At 46.7% G+C, this 23,444-nt stretch overlaps 1 protein-coding gene and 1 long non-coding RNA gene across 2 annotated transcripts in view; one reads left to right on the top strand and one right to left on the bottom strand.

Annotated features, from left to right (window-relative positions):
* Positions 1-23,444, top strand: part of LOC135902778 (phospholipid-transporting ATPase ABCA3-like) — a 173,572-nt gene that overhangs the window by 92,237 nt on the left and 57,891 nt on the right. The window contains exons 14-16 of the mRNA XM_065433016.2: positions 1,221-1,470; positions 7,054-7,184; positions 20,706-20,945. Coding sequence (XP_065289088.2) covers positions 1,221-1,470; positions 7,054-7,184; positions 20,706-20,945 — 621 coding nt within the window. The remainder of the gene's footprint in view (positions 1-1,220; positions 1,471-7,053; positions 7,185-20,705; positions 20,946-23,444) is intronic.
* The window catches only part of LOC135905591 (uncharacterized), a 49,896-nt gene that overhangs the window by 13,569 nt on the left and 12,883 nt on the right, over positions 1-23,444 (bottom strand). Inside the window, exon 2 of the long non-coding RNA XR_010565415.2 lies at positions 21,882-21,994. This is a non-coding gene — a long non-coding RNA (uncharacterized lncRNA). The remainder of the gene's footprint in view (positions 1-21,881; positions 21,995-23,444) is intronic.

Below are 23,444 nucleotides of genomic sequence, written 5' to 3'. Positions count from 1 at the left end.
TAACAATAGAACTGAAATAACAAATTCAACACAAAGATTTTTTTTGAAGAAGCAGTGGCAATGTCTCGACACGGTGTTTTGTTTATGAAATATATGTATATGTGCTATGTATGAGGACCATGCGCCATGTTAGTCAATAAAACAACGCCTTCCTTCTACCGAAGTTTAGGTCGAGAACATCTATTTCTGCTTTGATGTGCGCATTTAGCAGTCGAGACACGTTATTCCTTAGCATCTGAAATCCGCAATTAGTGCGACATTTTGAAACTTTCCAGCGGTCAGTTTTTCTTGTGTTATAGGCCACATTGCCTAATGATTCTAGGTTGTATACATCTAAAACAGCGTACGATTTTCCCTAATGCTAAGTTTAGGCTAGCGCAGGAGTTTATGTTGGTACATGTTAGTTATTGGAATGACCTTTAGGTTTTTGAAGATTTGTTCAGTGTAATGAAGCGTTGGCAGATCACTAATGATTCGTAAAATATATTTATTTGCATTTTTAAAAGACTAGTAAGGTTTTTTGTCGGTCATTGTGCCCCAAACTAAATGAGAATAATTGATGCAGGATGAAAATAAGGCTTAGTAAATGCGATTTCGTTTAAGTATGCCTCCCATGGAACATAATTTCTTCGGGATATGATTTACGTGCAAAAGGATAGACAGTTGGGCGAGTTGGTACGGTAATATGATTTTGGCTTCTAGCGCGAAGTGAAACACGGACACAGAAAGGAGCAGCCGAGACGTTTAAGAATTTTTAGGCAATCCCATTTTGGTCGGCGCTCTGCTTTTTTTTTCCTATTGTGCCAGCAGTTGCCAAAATAGCAAATTTCGTGCCACTCACAATTAAATGCGCCTTCATCTTATTATAATTTTTTTTGAAGAGTGCAACTAATTCGCGATATTCATCAGCAAAATTTACCTGCATATCCAGGCAGTACCCGAACTGAGCGTGCCGGGAGCGCTGAAAGGTGGCGCAGCTACCGTACCATACGGATGTTTAGCGGGGTTTCTTTTTCATCTTTTTTCGAATTTTAGTTGAGAACTTTTGACTTATATAATGTAGATCTCGTAATTGTTAGCTCACGCTCAAGAAGAATGTTTCTCGAGCTCCGCACGACGAGGTTGTCCAATTGGGGACTGAGTAGAAGCCCGCGTTAGCCGAGTGCTGCACCCACGTGCGTAACTGAATCAGTGCCCTGCTGCACGCGTGCGTTCTGCAGGAATCGGCTATCGGCTGCACATGACGACGACCGAGATGCCGAACGTGAAGCACATCATCGGCTTCATCAAGACCGTTGTCGAGAGCGCCGAGGTGTTCCTCGAACGCCGAGGCTTCCTTGTCTTCTCTCTCGGCAACCCTGAGCACACGAAGCTGGTCAAGCTCATGCAGGGTATTGAGACAAACAAGCGCAGCCTGGGCATCTTCACGATGGGCCTGGCCGCCACCTCGCTCGAAGACGTCTTACTCAAGTAAGGCGCGCATGTCCGAGCTGAGCCCGTGTCAGACGCTCAAGCAGAAAGGACAGACATAGATTTCTCCCTCACCCTAACCCGTCTACCGATCTCGCACAGCGCACTGCCGGTTTAGCCCGGAAGTCCCCAGATGTCACGGCAGTGTGTCATGGCAGTGACTGGCACGGCACACTTGTATGACGACAAGAAAGTTCCGTTTCCAACTGCGGCAAATCGAGACCAATTATGTATAACCAGTTGCGGCTTTTGCAGACGGGCCCTGTGTGCTCCAATTGGAGGCCCTGCCCATCAGCCAAATGTAGATCTGGCACTCGGCTAGGGGTCACAGGCAATGGCCGGGGAGAATCGCGTTCCCGGTGATTTCGTGTGGAGAAACCGCGCAACCACCGTAAGGTAGGCTCAAGCGCCCTCAGGAGTGTTGTGCACATCCTAATACATCTGAAGCTCGTGGAAGTTGCGAACCCCTGTTAATCCAGCTAAATGGAGGCTATGATAGTGAATCTACCGCGAACTTGGCACGCGTGATTGCAGGACACTAAAGTGAACGAGATCCGGTATATTTACGTCTGTACTCAGGAGAATATTATTTTGCCAATTTCGATATGTTTACCGTATATAAAAAATTCACCGGCTATATATTACAGTACAACCTAAAGCAAAATTTTAGCGCAGCTCTATACTCGTTTCCGTTTCGTGAAATATTGGCTGGTGCGGACAATCTATCTCGTCCGGCACGATGCAAATGGAGCGAAGTTTGCCGCAACTGCCTCGCTAATCCGGATATCGCCAGAGGCAGCGCGTTGGTGGCGATTCACAGCAGCCGCCGCCGACAGACGTACCAGACGACCTGTGCTACTCTGGCGCCATCTCGTAGCCATCATCGCCGCGCTACGCTTTTATTTTCTCGCTTTCACCATACCTTCCTCCGCTTTCCGCCTCATGCTTCGGCTGCACCCTCCTCTTCGCTTTCCTCCTCGCATCTTTCATCCCCCGCTGCGCTCCGCGTTCCCTTTCGTCTTTCGCTGTGCTGGTTTGCTCGGTTACGCCGCCGACGCCGACGCTCGCCGCAGGAACGGGCACCTAGGACCTGCGCTCTAAAACTACGGGTCTCGATTGTTTGCCTAGTTATTCGTAAAGGCATTTTCTATTGGTTTGTTGGATCTACTCACAGCCTCAATATCACACTGATTCGTGTTATGCCTTGCATTTGTGGTCATCGTGAATAGGAACAAGAACCTGTTCAAGTTGCCAACAAGCAGCTTTTAGTTCATGTCCCAGCATTCATTTTTAATGAATGTACGAATGAATGAATGAATGAATGAATGTCAAATGAAGATTGATTGATTGATTGATTGATTGATTGATTGATTGATTGATTGATTGATTGATTGATTGATTGATTGATTGATTGATTGATTGATTGATTGATTGATTGATTCGTTCATTCATTCATTCATTGAGATCACAGGTGAACTCGCCGAGAGAGGAGACGCTCTTGTTTAATCCAAATCGAGCTTTGCCACTAGAAAGTAGTAAATTGGATTTGAGCCTATTTTGCACCCGTAAAGGGTAGATGGTTCAACATAGCGTGCCTGAGTTAATGTATGGGAACGACGTGGTGATACTAGCGTACAAAGCGGGGACTTAGAGAGACTTTCGAATACCTGTGGTCACGAAGCGACTTAAGTAGGCATTATTTCAGTACAGAAAAATTAAAAAAATATATGTTCTTTAATGACGAAACTAGTCATTTCGTGATGTGCATACCCATGAATCTTACAATTGCCAGTTGGGTAATCTGTTTAGCTTCCCTGCGATACACTGGCGTAACGGTACTGCGTAGCATCTTTTAAACCACATACTTGAAACGACCAGCCGAGTTTCAAGAAGTTTGTAGTAGTCACGTCGAAAGGGTGCCTACCTTTAATAGTACGCGCATTTACTGGACTTAATCGTCACAAGCTAGGGCTACCTTATAGCAGTGCTTTGGTTCTGACCTAAGCACTGCTATAAAACAGAGCTAAGCGCTGACTAGGTGCCGTAAATTCATATGGTATGAGACGGAACTACCCTCTCAACGTTGCTAACAAAAATTGTTGAAACTCGGCAGACATTTTAAAACATAATTTTTGAAAATGCTGCCCATTGGAACGATTACCAAGGCACGAAAAAACGAAGTTTAAGAGACACAAGTAAACAGGACGAACTTCTCTTGTGGCGCTCGTCCTGGTTATTTGCCTCTTCTCCGGTCTTATGCTAAAGCATCGAATGGCCCGTTGATCGAAAACGCCGGTGTCTGTAGCAGCGAAACGGCACATAAATTCCCATTGGCTGCGAGGCCACGTCACGTGCGCGCCTTGAATGTGCAGGGCGGGTGAAACGTAACATCTGCTGTCGCGCCAGGTGTTGCGTAAGGAGTGGGGGCAACGCCGCGTTTTCACGTCACCCTCGCTCTCGGAAGCCTGTGTTATCCGCGCGTTCCTTTTACGCGCAAGCTCTCGCCGGCGTCCTAACTTCGCCTCGGTAGTCGTAATGGAGAAACTGACGTATGAAAAAATTGGAAAAAAAATATGAAAGAAACAACATTGGCCATAGTGAGTTTCGAAGCCATGATCTCACGCTCAGAAACCGAGTGCCTTACCATCTGTGCTAAACTGGCACCTCCTAGATAGCAGGCCTGTGCACTCTGCTTTATGACATCATGTTACTTGCGCCGAAATTTACATTTCCAAGCCCGCTGTGACGAAAACTGTGACGCCAAAATCACCGCGGCTTAGTCGGGTGTTTCCACATTTGTTCCTATGGCAGTCCGGCAGGGTAGTATGACGTCATGTATTGAAGTGCACCGGTCTTGTGCTCGTTAGGAGGCTTGCTTCTGCTTTTATAATTCATAAAAAGCGCTTAGTTGTCCTCGGACAAAACGTCTAATGGGCAATATCCAAAATTTGTGGACATTAAGGCACCAGTCATGCACCCACAGTCAGGCAATACGAAAACCTAATTTTATGTATCTATGAAAAAACCGGTTGTTAACTGAGCTTTCACGAAGTAAGAAAGCAACGCTGTGCCGCTTACGCATGGGCGTTCCCCACCGCCACTGCACATCCAATAAAACTACTTCTTGGGTCAATTGGTTGATATGTATCGAAACGATTGTAGCGCGAAGAAACGCGAACCAAGAGGAGGACAGGAAACTGCGGGCGCTAAATTAGAACTGGTTTATTGGATCGCCCCAGAAACAATCCGTCATATGCCACGCTCTGTGGGAATCGATGTTATGCGAAGCAGTGAGTGCGGAGCCTATCAAATTAACGAAACGACCATGAAAAAAATGCGTAGGTGACTGTGTCATGACCTACATACATGACACGCATGTCATGATATTCATGTCATGACCTATCATTTACGTTCGTCATACACACTTGCCACACTATGGGACTTTTGTTACATACCAAGTTAACGAAACGACCATGAGAGCGCCAAGACGTAGGCAGCTGTTTCATGACTTTCACGAGACGCATGTCATGATATTCCTGTCATGACCAATCATTTATGTTCTTCATACACTCTTGTCATACTATCATACTATGGCAGTTTGTTACCTACCAAGTTAACGAAACGACCATGAGAGCGCCAACATGTAGGCGGTCGTTTTATAACGTACATGACACACACGTCATGATATTCATGTCATTATCAATCAATCAAATGTTCGTCATACACTCTTGTAGTAGTGCTACGGAATAGTATTACCAATGACGAAGAGCGAGCGGGAAGAAGACGACGACGACGATTGGAGGCTAGCGCGGGCTGTTGCCTCTTGGCCAAGTGCGGCGTAATACGTTGTAAATATGCTTGTATATAGCTTTTCACCTGCGTCTTCTTACGTAACAATAATATGCCAATTTCAGTAGATGCAAAGTTCACGAAACGACCATTAGATCACGAAGGCGTAGGTGGCTAGATAGATAGATACTGTCAAAGTGGCAAATGCTCGCCAAGAAATGCTTCGCATTTAATAGGAAATACTAGGTATCACACAGTTTAGCGCATGCTTACGCATTCTCCATGGCAAAGAAAAACAAAATACAAAAAGACGTTGTTGGTAGCTCAGTTTAGCGCAGGCAAGGTATACGCGTTTTGACAGCTTGAGAACGGAGAGTCTACTGGCTGTATTCGGAGCTTTAGTTAAAACAGGTTTGCCCAGTGGCAGTGATGGCGTCCCAGACAGGGAGCCGCCTCGATTCCAAGAAAGACCAGGGGGTAGTTACCTCACAATGACCTTCACGTCGAGGTAAACTGGTTTTCCGAGAAGCGAGGACAATGTGGAAGACGGACAGTCGCTACAACGTGTCTCGCTACCAAATAGGTGGATCGACGTGTCGCTAACGCAATCTATGGCTCTTATTATAATGTGACAAGCTTCTATACTTAACTTCATGAGTTGTTGTAAACTTACTTCTGCATAGCATTTTAAGCTTATGCAACCATGGTTTACACTTGCAGGCCAATCAGTGCGCAGGCAGATGCACATTGTATATAGTAATAAGTGTCAGTTCTTGCTACCGTACTCGGTCGTTAACGCATCTCCCGGTTTGACCTATATAGGCCCTTTCACACGAGAGCGGTAACATAAAGACGACACCGGTGACGCGTTTAACATACCTGTGTGCTTCTTTGGCAATCGAGCGTTCTTTGTTCCCGAAGAAAGCGTGGGCACTGGCCTGCTAGATTGCGCCGCGCCGAAAAAACTACTGGTAAACCGTACCTACTGGCGACCTTCGTCATGTTCTGGGTCATCCCATGCACATAAGCGATTACTTCGGTCCTGATCTCTTTTCGGGCTGAAGTGCTGGGAGTACGTCTGGGGCCCGTTACCGTACTCGGTCTTGGACAGCGTCCAAGATCGAGCACAGATAGCTTTCAGCAATGAGCATTCCCGATTGCTTCTCAAAACTGACCTGCATCGTATGTGGGCAGGATTTCATAAGCGCGAATTCCAGGCATAGGATAGTAGTTCCTCTCTTAACGAACTTTGGATGAGCAGAATCGTACGGAATGAGCTCGTTGAGAGAGGAATTGCCACCCTATCCCTGGAATCCGCGCTTATGAAATCCTGCCCACATATGACGCAGGCCCGTTTCGAGAAACGATTGGCAAAGCTCATTGATGCAGGCTATCCCTGCTCGGATAGCCAGCAGGCACGGACTAGGAGCGCGGGGATAATACTGGCTTCGGAGAGCGAGGGTGAAGTGGCGTCGGGCGTTGGGGCCTTATCCCCTCACGCAACATCTGGCGCGCCAGCGCGGTAGCAGCTCTTCCGTTTCGCCCCTCGGCTCCATCGAGGCCTGCTCGTAACGGGCGTCGCAGCAATTTAGAATTGCCGGCTTTTTCGCTCAATGGTCCATTTGACGCTGTCGCATGAATGAGTGAAGTGATAATAGCTGCGTTGTTGCACACAGTCTATGAGAGCACTTCCGCAAGCTGTTTCGCTTTCCTCAGTATTTACACGCAGTTTCCACCAAGCAAAGTAATGTTCACTATAAGCAAATTTATTCCTACGATGCTATAATGGCGCAGGGTGGACGAAGAGAACGTGGGCATGGAGACGGATGAGTCGAGCGACCCCGAGAGCAGCGGAATAAATGCCGAGACCGCAAGTACCAAGTCTAAGGATGCTTCACAGATCAGCCTTGGCAAGGACGAAGAACGTAAGCAAAACGACGAAACAGTATTTTCGGTGCCATTATCCTGCTCAGGACACGTATACGAAAAAGGCGACATGAACTCATGTACGCAGAAACCAAACATGGATGTTTAGTCCTAAAGATTTGGCAAAATTTGGTACCCTCACAAGCAACTGTGCCAGAAATTTGTCAGTCATCATATGGGTAAGATTAAACATGAAGACGTGTATGGACTCTTCTCTTCGTTGTTTGTAAGCGATATATTGCTTACGTCATGTCATCTTGACTCCGACATCGTATCATCAGGCGTGGTGTCTATGCTTCTCAGTTTAAAGACTAAAACTTCACCAGGCCCTGTTAGTAAAAAAAAAATGCATTTCCGCGTCGATATGCCGAGATGATTGCCAGTTTTTTTTTTGTAATCATCTTCAGTGTTTCCCTACGTTCATCTAGCATTCCCGGCGATTGGAAAACAGAACGAATCGTGCCAGTATTCAAAACAAATGATAAATCATTGGTCTCAAATTATCGTCCAATATCTCTCGCTTCTTCCTGTTGCAAAATTCTTGAGCATGTCATCGCCAACTATATCACTGACTTCCTAAACAATAGGAATATATTAACCCCTTTCCAACGTGGTTTCAGAAAGGGTTTTTCAACTGTTACTTATTTGGTCTCAGTCGAACATACTTTCGCAACTACTCTAGATAAACCCGGGCAAATTGAGGTTATTTTTTTGAACTTCAAGGAAGCCCTTTGATTTAGTTGCTCACGCTAAACTCATTTTCAAACTTAAATATATGGGCCTTCCAAATTTTATTGTGGATTGGGTTTCCGCTTACTTCTTTAATCGCACACAGTTTGTTAATATAAACGATTACTGCTCAACCAAACTTCCGGTTACATCAGATGTTCCTCAGGGAAGTGTTTTAGGACCCTTGCTTTTTTTAATATATATTAATGACATTGTAAATGTTATCCCTGAACCTGTCAAAATAAGGCTGTTCGCTGACCATTGTGTTATGCTGAAGGAAATGGATGGCCTAGACGATCAGGTGCTTCTAAATAATTGCATGAATAATATTTATCAATGGTGCAACCAATGGGGTACGAAGCTAAACTCCGAAAAAAACAGTGTACATGAATGTAACCAGAAAGAAAAATTACTTCTCGTTTCCATATACGCTATCATCTCACCTACTCAAAGAAGTCAGCGAATATAAGTACTTCGGCGTAACAATAACAAAGAATCTCAGTTGGAATAACCACGTATCTAACATATGCGCATCCACCTTCCGTAAGTTATGCTTCCTCAGATACAAACTTTGAGAAGCCCCTCCATTCGTCAAGCTGTTGGCCTATAATTCAATCATTAGACCTGCCCTCGAATACGCATATATTATTTTGAACCCACACACTAAGAAAAAGATTGATGCTCTGGAAATGGTGCACCGGAAATCCATTCGGTTTATCTTTTCTCGATACCGCATGACGGACCCCCCAACCTTTATGATGCAACAAAATAATATCCAGGAACTTAAGCTACGTCGCAAAATTTTGATATTAAAGTTTCTTTCTCACTTGAAAAACAACCATCTCGCATTAAACCTTGTTCCGTACATCCAACCTCTGATGTCACGACTGACTCGAAATCGTTATGCTGAATCGATAACACCATTTAGAACACGTACTAACACATTGAAGTTTTCATTTTTTCCACGAACGATTACAGACTGGAACGTTTTGCCGCTATGTTTGCTTCAGAACAGTGACTCATTTGACGCATTAACGTCATAATGTGAAGCGCTTTTCTTTTGTTTCCTTCTTGCTTTTTTTTTTCCTTTCTTCCTTGTCGTGTACCCAAGGATTGTTTTTCCTAAAGTTGCAATGTTTCTAATTGTTTTCATGGCCATAAGGTGCTCATTGATATGTCATGTTTATGTATATATTATTTTTTCCCTCTCTTCATGAATTGTGATGACCTGTTTGATGTTTTTTACCAGTGCTTGTGTAAACCTTTTTGATACCCCTCCTGCATAGGCCCTAGCTTGGGCCTGCAGTATTTTCTAAATAATTAAATAAATAAATAAATAAATAAATAAATAAATAAATAAATGCGCACATCTGGCCATGAGCAAGAGGGGCTTCCGCGCTGAAACATTGGCACCTGTGTCAGGAATTCTTCCTCCTTGTGTTCTAGGTTTTCAACGCTTTTACTTATGATAGCAGTTATGCGCTGAGAGATTGTCTGCATGGGTCCATTGCTTCCTTCGTTTTTTTCGCAATAATACGTTACCCAAAGGCGTTCCATTTCGGGTGAGTTGGTTGTACATGGTTCTTATCAAACTTTGGCGCGCACGAAGACAGGACGTCGAACGAACGAAGTTGTGTGTCCCTTCTTCGTTCGACGTCCTGTCTTTGTGCGTGCAAAAGTTTAATAAGAACCAAATACGTTGCCGGCCACCAAGGGGGCGCAATTGGTGTAAGACCCTATTGTGCACCTTAAGGGTTTTTTTCCCGGAGCAATTAACTAAGAGTTCATCATAAATCTTCACTCTTGTCATCATCACCAACATTTTTATTGTACACGGCACGACAAAAGCCTCTCCCAGCGATCACCAAGAAACGCATATCTTCGCATAGCTGTCTCCACAATCTGACGCAAATTTCCAAAATTCCTCAAAACACTTAGTTTTCTGTCTTCCTCAACTGTACTTCCCTTGCATTGGCATTCATTATGTATACTATAATGTACCGCTGGTTGTCACCCCTAAGCGCTACATGGCCTGCCGAAGTTCATGCCTTTCACAAGATATATTCTTAACGACACTAATAGCTCCCGCTGGTCGCCTGTCTGGTCAACACCGCTATTTTTCGGTGTCATAGCGTTACGCATGTCATTTTCAATACATCGCTTGTTGAGTGGTCCTTAACTTCTCGAGCTTCTTCGTTAAACTCCAAGTGTCTACCCCATATGTTGCGATTACTGTCAACATTTATTTTCAAAGACAGCGGTAAGCTATCGGCCATGACTTGATTCATTCTTATTCTCATGTGAATTTCCTTCACATGATGCGCATCCCCTGTTAGTAATCGGCCTAGATAAGCCTGCTCTTGCACAGATTCTAAAGGCTCAATGCCAATTTTCATTCTTGTTCTTTTTCTAGGCTATTCAACGTTAGGTTCGACTTCTGCATATTGATATTCAAACAAACAAATACTTTGTCAGATAACGTCCTCAATCCCATGTTTCAAGCTATTCCCGGCATTGCTGAACAGGACAATATTATCTACGAATCACAGATTGGTGAGGTGTTCCACTTTCAATCTCACAAGTAATCCCCTTCTCCCCAGTCTTAACTTGAACACTACACATATATGCTCGCAGTGGATAACATTGGAAAGCTTGTGCGTTCTTACCACGCTCCCTTCTTAATCCTTATTTTTCAGCTTTTTTTTTTGAAAAGTTAAGGTAGCTGTGGAATCAAAATATACATTTTCTATGATATTGTATACACTTATTGTTCACGGAAAGACCTACATTTATCTTATTCGTGCTTTAGAAATACAACAGCGATGCCGGTCATAGTGGAATAAGAAGTTTCTGCTAAATCACACTTTGTTAAATTATATCCCCTTTGACATTTTTCACTGCTTCCGTCATGGCGAGATTGATGAGCGTTCTTTCTCTTCCTCCATTTTTTGTGACAGCCTAAGAATATAGTGACGAATGCATCGCCGTCGATGGGAAAGAGGGTGGGTCCAAACACACGGTGTAAATTTTTGGGACGTCACGACAGAGAGAGAGAGAGAATAAACATTTTTATTAGGTGAAGCAGCTAGGGAGAGGCGTCCTCAGTCCAGAATGCCTTGAGCTCGGGCCGCGTCCTGGGCCCTCGCAATCAGCCGTTGCTGATCCTCGAGGTCGGAGCTGGCCAAGGCTCTCTCCCAAAGCTCGTTAGTGGGGTAAGGGTACGGATGATTTAATGGTGCCGCTCTGCAACCTCCTACTATGTGCCTGAGGGACCCGGGCTCTGCGCAGAAGCGGCATTGTGGAGAGAATTTTGTAGGGTCTATGAGGTGATTCCTGGTTGGGTGGCGGAATGTATTGACCTGTAGAGCCCGGAGGTATCGCTCCTGCTCTCTAGGTAGTGACTTGTGTCGGGGTGCATATGTTCTGCGGGTTAGCTTGTAGTGTTGTGTGATGTCTTGGTAAGAGACTAGAGGGTGCATACGCTCGGGTTCAGATTCCTCGGCGTCGGCTCGGTGGGTCAGATCTCGAGCCACGTGGTTGGCGACCTCGTTGCCAGGAATGCCTTGATGAGCTGGCGCCCAGATGATCATGACTGATCTCGTTGGCGGCTTTTGATTGATGATCCGGAGTGTAGTGGCATGAATTCTGCCGCTAGCAAAGTTGCGGCACGCCTGTTGGGAGTCGGTCACTATGACTTCAACCTCTGTTTGGGAGAGAGCGAGGGCTATGGCCGCTTCCTCGGCTTGGAGGGGATTGTTTCGTGTGAGCGAAATGCTGCTCCGATGTTCTGTGTTGACGACTACGGTGGCTGTTGTGGCTGCGCGTCTGGAGTAAGAAGCCGCGTCAGTGTAGGCTGTAGAGGGTAAAGTTCCGTATCGCTTGTGTATGGCCAGGGCGCGGGCCTCCCTTCGCTCTGCGTGGTGCACTGGGTGCATGTTTCGAGGCAGAGGACGTACGGTGATTTTTCTCCGGATGGCATGGGGTAAGCTCACAGTCTGAGGCGTCGGATGGCTCATAGGGGCAGAGAGCCCCAGGCGTAAGAGAATGGACCTCCCTGCTTCCGTAATCGCCAGCCTTGTTCGCTGACTGGATAAATGTGCCTCGATCAGCTCCTCGGCCGTGTTGTGCACACCTAGTCGTAGTAGGCGTTCTGTGGACGTACTGATTGGCAGACCCATCGCCTGCTTATATGCCTTTCTGATCATTGTGTTGATTTTCTTGAGTTCCGTCTCGTTGAGTAGTGCGTACGGAATAGCGTAAGTTATTCGAGACACGACGAAGGCTTGGACAAGCCGAAGCGTGTCCGCCTCCCCCATGCCTCTTGTCTTGGTTGTTATTCGCCGGATCATGTGCGTAACTTGGGCTGTTGTAGTCTTAAGCTTTTGAATTAATATTGTATTGGTGCGATCCGACTGGAAAACCATTCCCAATATCTTTACGCTCCGAGACGGAACGATGGTGTGTCCCTCCAGCTGTATGTTGATAGTGGGCGAGTCGCATCTGTGCTTCTTTCGCGGTGAGACCAGGAGTAGCTCCGACTTTTGGGGGGCGCAGCTGAGCCCGCATGACTTAGCATAGTCGCTCACCACGTCTGCAGCTTCCTGCAAGCGGTTCTCTATTTCCCCGATGGATCCTGTGGACGACCAGATGGTAATGTCGTCAGCATATAGGCCATGCCGGATCCCTGGGATGTTATCGAGGAGCGGCGGTAGGCCTATTAGGGCGATATTGAAAAGGAGAGGGGATAACACTGCGCCCTGTGGTGTGCCGCGCCCGCCCAGTAGGAAGGGGTTTGTGGCTTTGTCCCCGACCTTTAGGATGGCTTTTCTATCTGAGAGGAAATCTCTGATATAGGAGTACGTCCTGGCCCCACAGCCCAGCGCGTTTAGCCTCTGTAAGATTGTTGTGTGCTTGACGTTATCGAACGCCCCTTTAAGATCTAAGGCGAGGATAGCCGTGGGGGAGTTGCGTGTCGCTGGTACAATCACCTCCTCTTTCAGCTGAAGTAGGATGTCTTGAGTTGAGAGGTGTGGACGGAATCCTATCATCGTTGTTGGAAGTTTCCCCGAGTCCTCCAGGAATGGTTGTAACCGATTGAGAACGATGTGCTCTAGGAGCTTTCCTACACACGAAGTGAGGGAGATCGGTCGTAGGTTCTCAATGGCTGGTGGCTTGCCTGGCTTCGGTATCAGACGAACCTCGGCTATTTTCCAGTCCTCGGGAAGGTTTCCTTTCCTCCATACTTCATTAAGATGAGCGGTAAGCTCTAGTAGCGAGGAGCTGTCAAGATTTACGAGTGCCTTGTTGGTAATTTGGTCCATTCCCGGGGCTGTGTGGCGTCTCAAGCCCATTATCGCCGCTGTTACCTCATGTAGATGAATGTCCTCATCTAGAAGCTCGTTAGGGGTGCCGGTGTAGAGTGGCAGAGGCTCCGATGGCTGTGTGGGGAAGTACTAGGCTTTGAGAGCCAAAAGGAGGTCCGCCTCATTTCCAGGAAATTGGTGAATTACACGGGCCATATTGTGGTGGGATTCCGTTTTGCTGCTGGCCGGGTTGATTAAATACCTCAATAACTTCCACGTCTTGGAAGTACTCAGTCTTCCTCTCAAGCTGTCGCAGAGGGATAGCCAATTCTCTCGGCATAGTGTGGTAGCGTATTCCGCAGCCTCTTGTGTGAGTAGTGCTATTCGCCTCTTGAGCTTGCGATTTAATCTTTGCCTTTTCCAACGCTTCAGCAGGCTACGCCGGGCTTCCCACATGTGGAGCAAGCGAGCGTCGATGCTTGGAGTGGTGGTGGATGTTTCAAGCATTTTGGTGTGCGCCTTCACATCCTTCTGAAGCTGAGTGATCCAGTCCTTAATTGACTGAAGCTGTTGGCTCTGTTCGTTCGCAGCTCTTTCTTCTCTTATCTCCCGCAGCTTGGTCCAATCCGTGAGGCGAGCCGTGCCTATCCTGGCTTTGTATTCGAGCCCATGGAGAGTGGTGGCTAGCAGCGCGTGGTCGCTGCCTAGGTACTCCTCCAGATTGGTCCAGCAAGCTTGGGGGATATTTCTGGTGAGGGTTAAGTCGGGGTTCGTGTCTCTTTGAACACTTGTGCCGAGCCTCGTGCTATTCTTTGGATCGGTGACGAGTGTGAGATCCATGTCCTCAATAACTTTGTGAAGCATGTTTCCCCTGGGGTTGGTGTACGTATAACCCCAGAGGGGGTGGGCTGCATTGAAGTCGCCCACAATTAGAAGCGGATGGTTGCGTGCTGCGTGCGTGGCTTGCTCCAAAACCAGTTTGAGGACCGATGGCGCGCTTTTCGGCCGACAGTAGACGTTTAGAACAAACATGGGACCCTTCTTCTTTGTTGCCTGTGGGATAATTTCGAGCAGAATGGCAAGCGGTTCGGATTGCTGGAGATGGTGTTGAACGGCCACTAGCTTCTTACTGACCAGGGTGTGAAGGCTGCTGCCCGTATCGGTGCCATAAGTGACGTATCCGGGTAGGCGGACGTGTGTGTTCGTTTCTTGCAGTGCGATGATTGCAGGTGGTCTTGTTGATGTAGCGATGTATTGTATCAGTGATCCATACTTGTTCTTGTAGCCCCGGCACTTCCACTACCACACCGTGGTTTCGCCTGAGGAGCCCCCGCGCTTACTGCATATATGTTGAGGCGGAGCCATCTTGGTTATCAAGGGGTGGTGATGCGTGCACAAGATGGGGTTCTGGGGAGCCCAGAGAATCTGGCAATTCTGGTAGGGTCTGATGAGCTGTTTTCTTGGGGCGCCGGCTCTGACGAGCTTCCAGTGCTAGTATGCGTTCCTCTAGCCTCATGATGCGTTCCGCCAACTGAGTGTTAGAGTGTTGTTGTTGAGTTGCGTATTGTTGTTGTTGTGCCGCTGACTGTTGTATAGCTGTGAGTTGTTGCTGCATGGTAGCTTGTAGGGATGTCTGAAGGCTCTGAATAGCTTTTGCTACTACCTCTTCTACCTTCTGGAGAGTGGCATATTGGACGGGTATGACTCCCTGCGGTGCAGTGGGCTGCGCGGTTGCTCGTTGCGGTGTCGGGTTTGAAGTGACTTTTTGAGCTGGCTGTTCTTCCCGTTTCCGCTTCTCCGGGGGTGGGGTTGAAGTGTTTTGTGTATGGGTAGTGCTATTTCTTCCAAGTAATTCATCTTTAAGTGCTACGAATTCTGCGTGCACGCTAGTGATTTCTGATTTGAGTTTTGCGTTTTCTTCAGTGAGACGCCTAATCTGGGCATGTGCCTGTGCCAGCTCTGTGTCAACAGGGGGGGGGACGAGCTTTGGGAGAAACAACCTGTGCCCAGCTCACCTGCTGCGTGACCTGCGCTGCTCCCTTGCTTCCCCTACTGCCGCTTGCGGAACGACCACGGCTCGAGGTCCTGCCATGGGATGGCGTCCGTCGTCGCGATGAGGTCCTACGCCTGGAACCGGAACGCGGCCTGGAACTGCTCCTCCCTTGGACAGCTCCGCGTCGTTTCGGGGACCGCGACTTGCGGGATGCTGAGTGCTCGCCACGCGGCCTCGGAGACGAGGAGCCTGCTCTCGGGGTCTGCTGCGGTTTCCGGCGGTTGACGGGCGGCAGGAACCTGTTGGGGCAGGCTTTCGCTGCTGTCGGGTGATCCCCGCCGCACAGAGAGCACCGAGGGTGGCACTCGTGCTGCTCCGTTGCTAGCGAAGTGCCGCACTCTCTGCACTTGGGTGTGGCGGGGGGCCGCGGGCAGACGTCCTCTCTGTGGCCTGTCTCGTTGCAGGTTCGGCAATGTGGCACGGTTCTCTTGTAGAGGTAGCACCGCAGAAGAAGGCCGGAAAATTCGATGTAATATGACACTGTTTTTCCCAAGAATGTGATCACCATGGTGGTTGTGTTTCCCAGTCTTCTACATGTTAGCGCCTCGTATCCGGGAGATTCAATGCGTTTAAGTAACATTTCGGGCGTGGTGTCGTGATCGATGTTGTGTATTACCCCTTTGCAAGAGTTATCGGGGGAAATTCCGTATGATGCAATATCATATGTTGTTGCATCAATTGTAATTTTTTGCATCTTGCTTAGTGCCGAGGCCGTAGCTTCTGAGGCAGTGCTCAGAACAAGGATGTTTTGGTCTTCGTCGATGCGTACTTTGAATCCGGTGGAGCCGATTTGCAGCTTTGCGGCATTTGTGATGGCGTCCACCAACTTCCCTGGGCTCACCTTGTTGAGCTGCAGGCCGTTCCGTGGACGAACCGCCAACTTGTAATCATCGGCAGGAAGGGGGGGGGGGGGTTGTCGGGGCTTGCGCATCGCCGGTCGGCTGTGGCGGAGAACGGGCTTCGGTGGCGTTCGGGAAAGTTGGGGCGTGGTCGAGCGTGTCTGCAGCCGACGGCGACGGGCACGACTGGTAACATTGATCCAAGGCTCATTGTCTTCTTTGTTCTCCTCAGCGGCCGGAAGAAGTCCTTGGGATTCGCGAATTTCCATGTCCTCGTCCTCCGGGGCCCCGGTAGACGATTGGTGGACTTTGTCGGCGTCGGCATTGAGCAGCGCGTTCGCCATCTGCAGCGGTGCGGCGGCCGAAGCCTTTGCTAGGCCTCGCCACTAGCGAAGTAGGTTTAGCGGGGCGGCCCCGCTTCGAAACTTGATGTGGCCGTAAAATGCAAAATATAGCACTTACACCCTCAAGTTTGGTGTTGACGTGCTCGGGCTGACTTCAGGCACACGATGATTACGTAGAATCTGGATGCGGTGGTGATTTCGCCGAACATGTAGCTTCTGTGCGGAGCAGATGTGGAGCCCTACCGACCCGTCGCCACACTTCGTCGTCTTCCTCTCTTTTCTGCCACGTCACGACAGAGCTGAACTTCTTTTAATATCTCCGTCTCTCTTCTGAAATACATTTTCAAGAGCAGAGACAGCGACAGCAGATGCAGTGAGGCCTTGAGGCCGAACGGGCTGTATTATCTGACGAGTCTTTCCATTTTATATTCTTTTTACCTTTCGTCATTAGCTGGCAGGACGCCACGCCTAAATTATCTGAGGTATCGACCACTCGCTGCGGTGGGTGATAAGAATAGATCCGGTCGACAAGAATCCGTTCATATTACGGCTCCTAAGAACAGGGTGGCCCTACGCTCCCACCAGAACAATTACCTATTCAGCAAGCGGTGTCTTGGTAGGCCACCGCTCTCCATGCTGCTTTTTTTTATGTAAAATGGCGGCTGCGGTGATCGATAGGTCACGCAAGGCGATAAGGCACGCCTTCGCCTTGCGTATTGGCTACTGCCGACGCTCGCCTGGCGTACAAGGCGATATCTTTGGTGAAGAAGAGCGAAGAAAAATTGCATGTCGAGAAATAAGAGCGAGTACCGGTGGCCAGACGAACAGTGATCAAGTAATTCAGCTTGGCTTTTACACCACCACGATTTAAGCAGTGAGCTTTTTATCCAGCTATGGATATCCAGCTATGGAACAATATCCAACAGGCAAAAAATTAAATCAGAAAGAAAAAAGCATTATCCTAATTCCAAGGACAGTGCCGTATTGTTCGCACGATATTGTTCGCAAGAAAAATTTTCGCCCAATCCTGATGCTGGACATTACTAGCGAAGGCGGCTAGCCGATGGCAAAATGCCTTGTGAATGCGGCGCATGTAGTTCCAAAAGAAAATTTGCAGGCGAAGTCGTCTCGTGCATATAGTGTGCGGAAATGGTCCAAAAGTCATTCAAAATATTCTGATAGAATGCGAGAGTATTCATTCCGCAATCAAATTTGGAAGCTCTAGGCTTGACCGAGGCATCAGGATTTAAGGAGATACTGGCTTTGTAGGCTTGTAAAGGACGGCCAGAACACTGTCGGCGCGAAGGAGAGAGTAACACGCGATAAAACAAACTCTCTACGATTGGCGGCCTATCTTAGCCCATAAAGATATTTGAAGATTTATATATACATTAAAAAGATTTAAAGAACGAGCTTGTACGAATGTACCATTGCCCCGTTGAAAAACGATGCTCGTGTTATCATCGAAAGGAACGTATTACGAGCTCTCGCGATGATGCAAGCAGTGACGTAGCCATGTGCAGTCAACAACTAAGCTGAGCCGAGTAAAATGCGAAAAACAAAAGAACGAAAGACGGCATTGTTCTACGGAATAAAACCAGCCGGAACTCACTTTCGCCTTGCCAGTGATTTTGATTTCGGTTCGTCAAAAGCGTTTGGACATGGCCTACCAAACTCTTCGGCTCAACAGCAGGCGTACATCTACCAGTTTTCGTGCGTATCCTGAGTGCGTTCTATAGATAGCGATTTCGGAACTTTTTCTTGGTTGAACGCAGAGTACTTTTACTTTCGCAAAACTATAGTTAATACTTAGTTGCTTCGCAGGTCGTTTATCACTGCACAAAAATGCTCTCAGGTTTCTGTGGTTTCGATATACTATCTTAAATGCAATAATAACCTTGGCGCCGACTTATTCATAAAAATGGCGTTTCGCCCATAAAAAAGAACGCGCCTGTTTCCAGCTTGCGGTCACTAGGAGCGCTAGCTGTTATGATCCCATTGGCTAGCTCGGTGATTATAGCTCTGCGCATAGATATTTCAGTCGCTCAGGTATATATTTATGGAGAGCATTTGTATATAGTAAAGGAACCTACGACAACGTAGATAGGAAATTCTTATGGGATGTTCTGAAGCACGAAGGCATAGCTGACAATTTCATGGAGCTGTTGAGTGATGTACATATAGAGACAGCCTAGTATACATCGTAAGATTAGGCCCAATATGTTATGAAGTGGGGGAAATTCACCAACTACAAGGATGTCTTCTGCCGCGATTGTTGTTCACGCTTTATGTTAAGGCCTTAAAGGCGATTGGAAAACAGTGAATTAGGGTTTGATTTATACTACATGCGTAATGGACAAATGTTGCCGCGAAGGCTCCCGGATATACGCGGACGACATCGAGTTACTAGCGGACAATGCAAGAGATTTACAGACAATTGCGAATGTCTGTGGCAATGCAGCGACAAATCTAGGCCTTAAGTTTAGCCACGGCCGGCCTCGAGGGGTGCGCGCGCTTTCCCTAAGAGAAGCGCGCGCACCCCTCGAGGCCGGCCGTGTTTTAGCTCACAGAAAACGGGTATTACGATCTTTCATGAAGAGGCAAGTAATTACGTGTTGTCAGTTTAACAGCAGCTCATAACCATAGTCAAGCAATATGTTTACCTCGGCGTACACATAAACGAAGGAAAGACTTACTCAAGCACCCACCAAGATAATCTCAAAATGAAGGTGAAGCGGATTGTAGTAATAATGAAACTTAAATCATTTTGGGGCGAAAATAAGTATGAGTCCGTGCGTGGAATCTGAAAAGAACTGATGGTACCAGCGATAACGTTCGCAAACGTCATTATGTGATTGAAATGGGATATCTTGACGGAGTTGGAAGTTAAGCAAAGATCAGTAAGCCGGTTTACTTTGGGGGCCCACGGTAGAACCATAAATGAGGCAGCGCAGTGTAACGTGGGTCGGGCCTCGCTTATAGTCAGGGTAGCGCCGCTCAAAATTGGTTTCGAAGAAAAACTCCGGAACATGGATGAAAACAAATGGGCAGCTAAAGGGAACAACTATCTGTACCTGAAGGCATGGATACAAAATGGAGGAAGAGGGGAAGAATGTTGACAACCAAGTACAGGGTTATTGAAAGTGGAAATAGACAACGAACAGCCATCAGACAGAAAGTTAGAGGAACAAACAGCGAATTATATGCAAAGAATGGAAACAAAAGAGACCATGGAGATTTATAGGAATGGGAAGAAAGGAATTAGGAGCAAAAATCTTAACGATAATGCAAGAGGCAGTGCCTTGCTGTGCGAGGCTGAAGCTGATTGCCTAAGGACAAACACATACCGGAGCGAATATTCGCAAGAAGATGAGGCATGTGTAGGCTTCAACGAAATCCGGAGACCACTCAGCACATCCTAATGAAATGCGAAGGGATTCACCCAGCGAGACGCGTAGGTAACGCACACCTCCAAAAGCGCATGTATTTAAAGCGGGCGGAAGCATTAACCGATCCTCCAGTAGAGGTAAGCAAGAGACGTTTAGAGTATTGGTGGGAAAAAAAGCAGGAAAGAAATTGATACGACCGGATCCGTTGCAGGCATATCTAGCGATACAAGGCTTGAGAAGTTTTGAGAAGAAGAACGTTTTTGGAGATCGATGTGTACAGAAATACTAGAATGAAAATCATGTACAATAGACGTACTCATTAAATCAAGCAGGCTAGGTGACTAACACCACGCCGTTTCAAAGGGGATGCCAATAAATCATCGTCATCATCATTCAATTGCTATTTATGGTCATTCTGGCCAGACCTAGTAGTTAGTGTCAGGACAACTAACGCCCTTAATCACCGCGAGCTGTAAACAGGCGTGTTTCCTATCTGCAAATCGCTATTCTTTTCTTAACTTGTAGTTGGAGTCGTAACATTCTGGCAATAACTAGTAATGGTGATTTAAGACCAATCTGACGACGTATGCTCAAAGCAAGGTATGTAGAGCCAGGAGCCTACGTAAGATGACGCAAACGTATTTCTGAACGTACACTGATCCTTGCTATAAACCACTGTACTGGTTGCTGTAATAATCCACTCCAACTACGAAGTCAGATCAGGCGTACGTGATCATCGAAGCCATCACTGTAACTGCTAGCGTTCCTTGTCTTGAAACATAAAAACAGGCAGTTCAGAAACACCTGTCCTTTTTATGTAGTCCACTCCTCACCATTTAATACTTTTTGTTTTGCTCCTGCAGTCTACAAGCGGGACTTCGTTCCAGTGACGGGCTTTCGTCTGTGGCGACTCCAGTTTTGGGCACTCATGTGCAAGAAGATGAGCTATTGCAAGCGCAGCTACCTGGCCATCCCACTGCTCGTGACCACCATCTTCGTCACGGCGCTCATACGCACGCTGTCCTACTATCTCTTCCACTTTGACCAGGCCAAGTACGTCCAGCTCCACAAGCAAGCGATATCGCCGACTGCCACCGAGATTGGTAAGCCGCATTCCTCCTCAATAGCTGCTATTAATATCTTCAGCGAAGCGGAACACACATAGCACTTGATTTTGCAAACTTTGCGGGCTGCAGAATCCCTCAACGTGGAGGAACCTTCCCAAAAGATAAAAAAATCGTCACCCACCCGACTGTAGCATGAAGCTACATAGGAAACTCATACGATTATTTCAGAAGGAAGACTTCGCAATCCAAAAAAAGTTCGTCTTCGTCTAAGAGTCTAACCAGGAACCAAGGTCTTTCCGTCGTAGTCGCTCTACCATCTGAGCCAACCAGGAGGCCAGCGGATCGCAGACCGAGGCCGAATGGAACGACAACTTGAATGACGCTAAATATGGTTAATTCAGCTAGCAAGGTGGTCTTCCTCTGATGTGTCATATTCAGCGTCGACCTCGGTGTTCGATCTGCTACAGCCTCGTGGTTAGCTCCGATGGTAGAGCGACTAGTCCGGAAAAATGTTGGTCCTAGGTTCATTCCTGGACAAGGAGAATAAATTTTTAACTTCGACACTTTCTTGCTGAGAAATGCGGATCGGTTTCCATGGTGATCTCGTGATACGGTTATGTGGAGCGTGATGCTTTTTTTTCCTTTCAGTGCACTCAATTTCATGCTTTCTGCGTGGGCGCGCAATCTTGCAGATTAGTGTTTGTCTGAGCTTGTTGGTTCCACATAGCACAGGTGGTTTCCAGCGAAACGTAGCGATACGGACCGAAAGAGACGACGACAAACGTATGTCGTCGTGCATTTCTGTCCGTGTCAGTACGTTTCGCTGGAAACTATACGAACCATGCACAATCCTGGTTTGCTTTAACGGCGAATATAAAACAAAAGCCAATGCGCAGTCTCTGTCGGATGTTTAGCCAACAGGAAGACATCTTTTGATGTCCCTACTTTTACTGGTATTCTGGTTTCGCTTACCTCACCACCGCTGTGCGTGCGCAGATGACTGACGTGGGAATTAGTGGCAACGTGAAGCAATAGCGTCGTGATGGGAGCGCCATTTTGAGCAGTGTATCGAGCCGGAATTGAAGCTGGAAGAAAAGAGCATTTTTGTGTGTACCTGAACTGAATGGCAAAGATACATTTCTTTTTTTCTAACCCCGAAAAGAAAGCGAAAGAGACATAATGATTTTCGATTCAGGTTGGTTACTTTCTCTGACGGCTTTCATTCATGCATAGCCTGCGTTGGTGGCTCAACCATGCTACCCGATTTGTAAATGCGCGTGGTCTTATTGTCGTTTGAAAAATGGCAACACTGTTATCACGCTTTTCAACTTGGCAAGCAGAGCTAGACATCGTATTAATGCACTTGTGAGCTCTTTGTATATCCTCCAAGGATGCACCGGCAACAAAGACCAATATATAATTCCTGAAGTGGCAACCTTGCGCTTCAAAAGTGTTTTATTATATACTGCTGGGTAAATTTTAATGAAAGCTGCTAAATTTGCGCATTTCAATGTGCTAATTTTAGATGTTCGTTCAGTTTTTTCTTTGCAAATTATACATAACTTTTTCAAAAATGCAACAAATTCTGTTTTTTGCCTAATTCGCTTAGAGATGAGCTAATTACTAAACAATATATTGTGTTACAAAGATTGACATACAGAAATGGTGCTGAATGATCAGTTTTCAGTGCTACAATACTGAATGTTCTTGACCGATCTGAGCCAAAGTAGTGGCATTTCATACCTTTTTACAGCAAAAACCCACGGTAACACCCAGAAAAAAAATCTTACTTTTTGAATATTGTGCAATAATATTTCTTGGTATTATACACCTACTGAACTCTCTGGTTATCTGCCTTTCTAACAAAAAAAAATAATTATTTCAATAGGATAAGTAGAGCCAGGGATATCATCACTCCAACACTGTAACACCGTCAGAAATTGCGTTTGGAGAAACCGAGAAAAACGTTTCACGACATGTTCATGTTGATTATAGCAACACATAAATCAGTAAAGGTTGATTAGGGTTCCATCCCCAAAAACATGCTCTGCACCAACATGAGGCAAGGGAGCATGAAAACATATTTGTACCGATTTCCGGCTCCAAGGAGCAGTGTCCCTCTTAAGGTGAAGTATTTAGCCAAGGGGTCACTTTTGATTACTTATGTATATGTTGATCTAGGTGCGATAGAAATCGAGTATTGCTTTTCGCCTATTGGTTCTCGAGGAGTGCTTCCACAGAGGGATTGTCTTAACTACTTTTGGCATGAAGAACTACAGGCTCTCTTTGTATATTGTTTTAGTTTTTTCGTCTCTCTATGGAGTTCAGGTGCCCCACAGTTCAGGTATGAATATATACTCCTCTCTGTGTGTTCTAAGTCTACACAAATGAGCATGAACCGGTTATATTTTTGATCCGGAGTTGAACCGTAAGCGAACGAGTTTCCTGAAACGGGACAAAAGCGCGACAATAAAAAAGCTACGGTTCAATACTGGAATTGTAGTACATTTTAATCTGCCTATATATACTTAGTTT

Source organism: Dermacentor albipictus, chromosome 1 (assembly GCF_038994185.2).
Source record: "Dermacentor albipictus isolate Rhodes 1998 colony chromosome 1, USDA_Dalb.pri_finalv2, whole genome shotgun sequence".
NCBI classification, from domain to species: domain Eukaryota; kingdom Metazoa; phylum Arthropoda; class Arachnida; order Ixodida; family Ixodidae; genus Dermacentor; species Dermacentor albipictus.
This window is presented reverse-complemented; position numbering and strand designations above follow the sequence as displayed.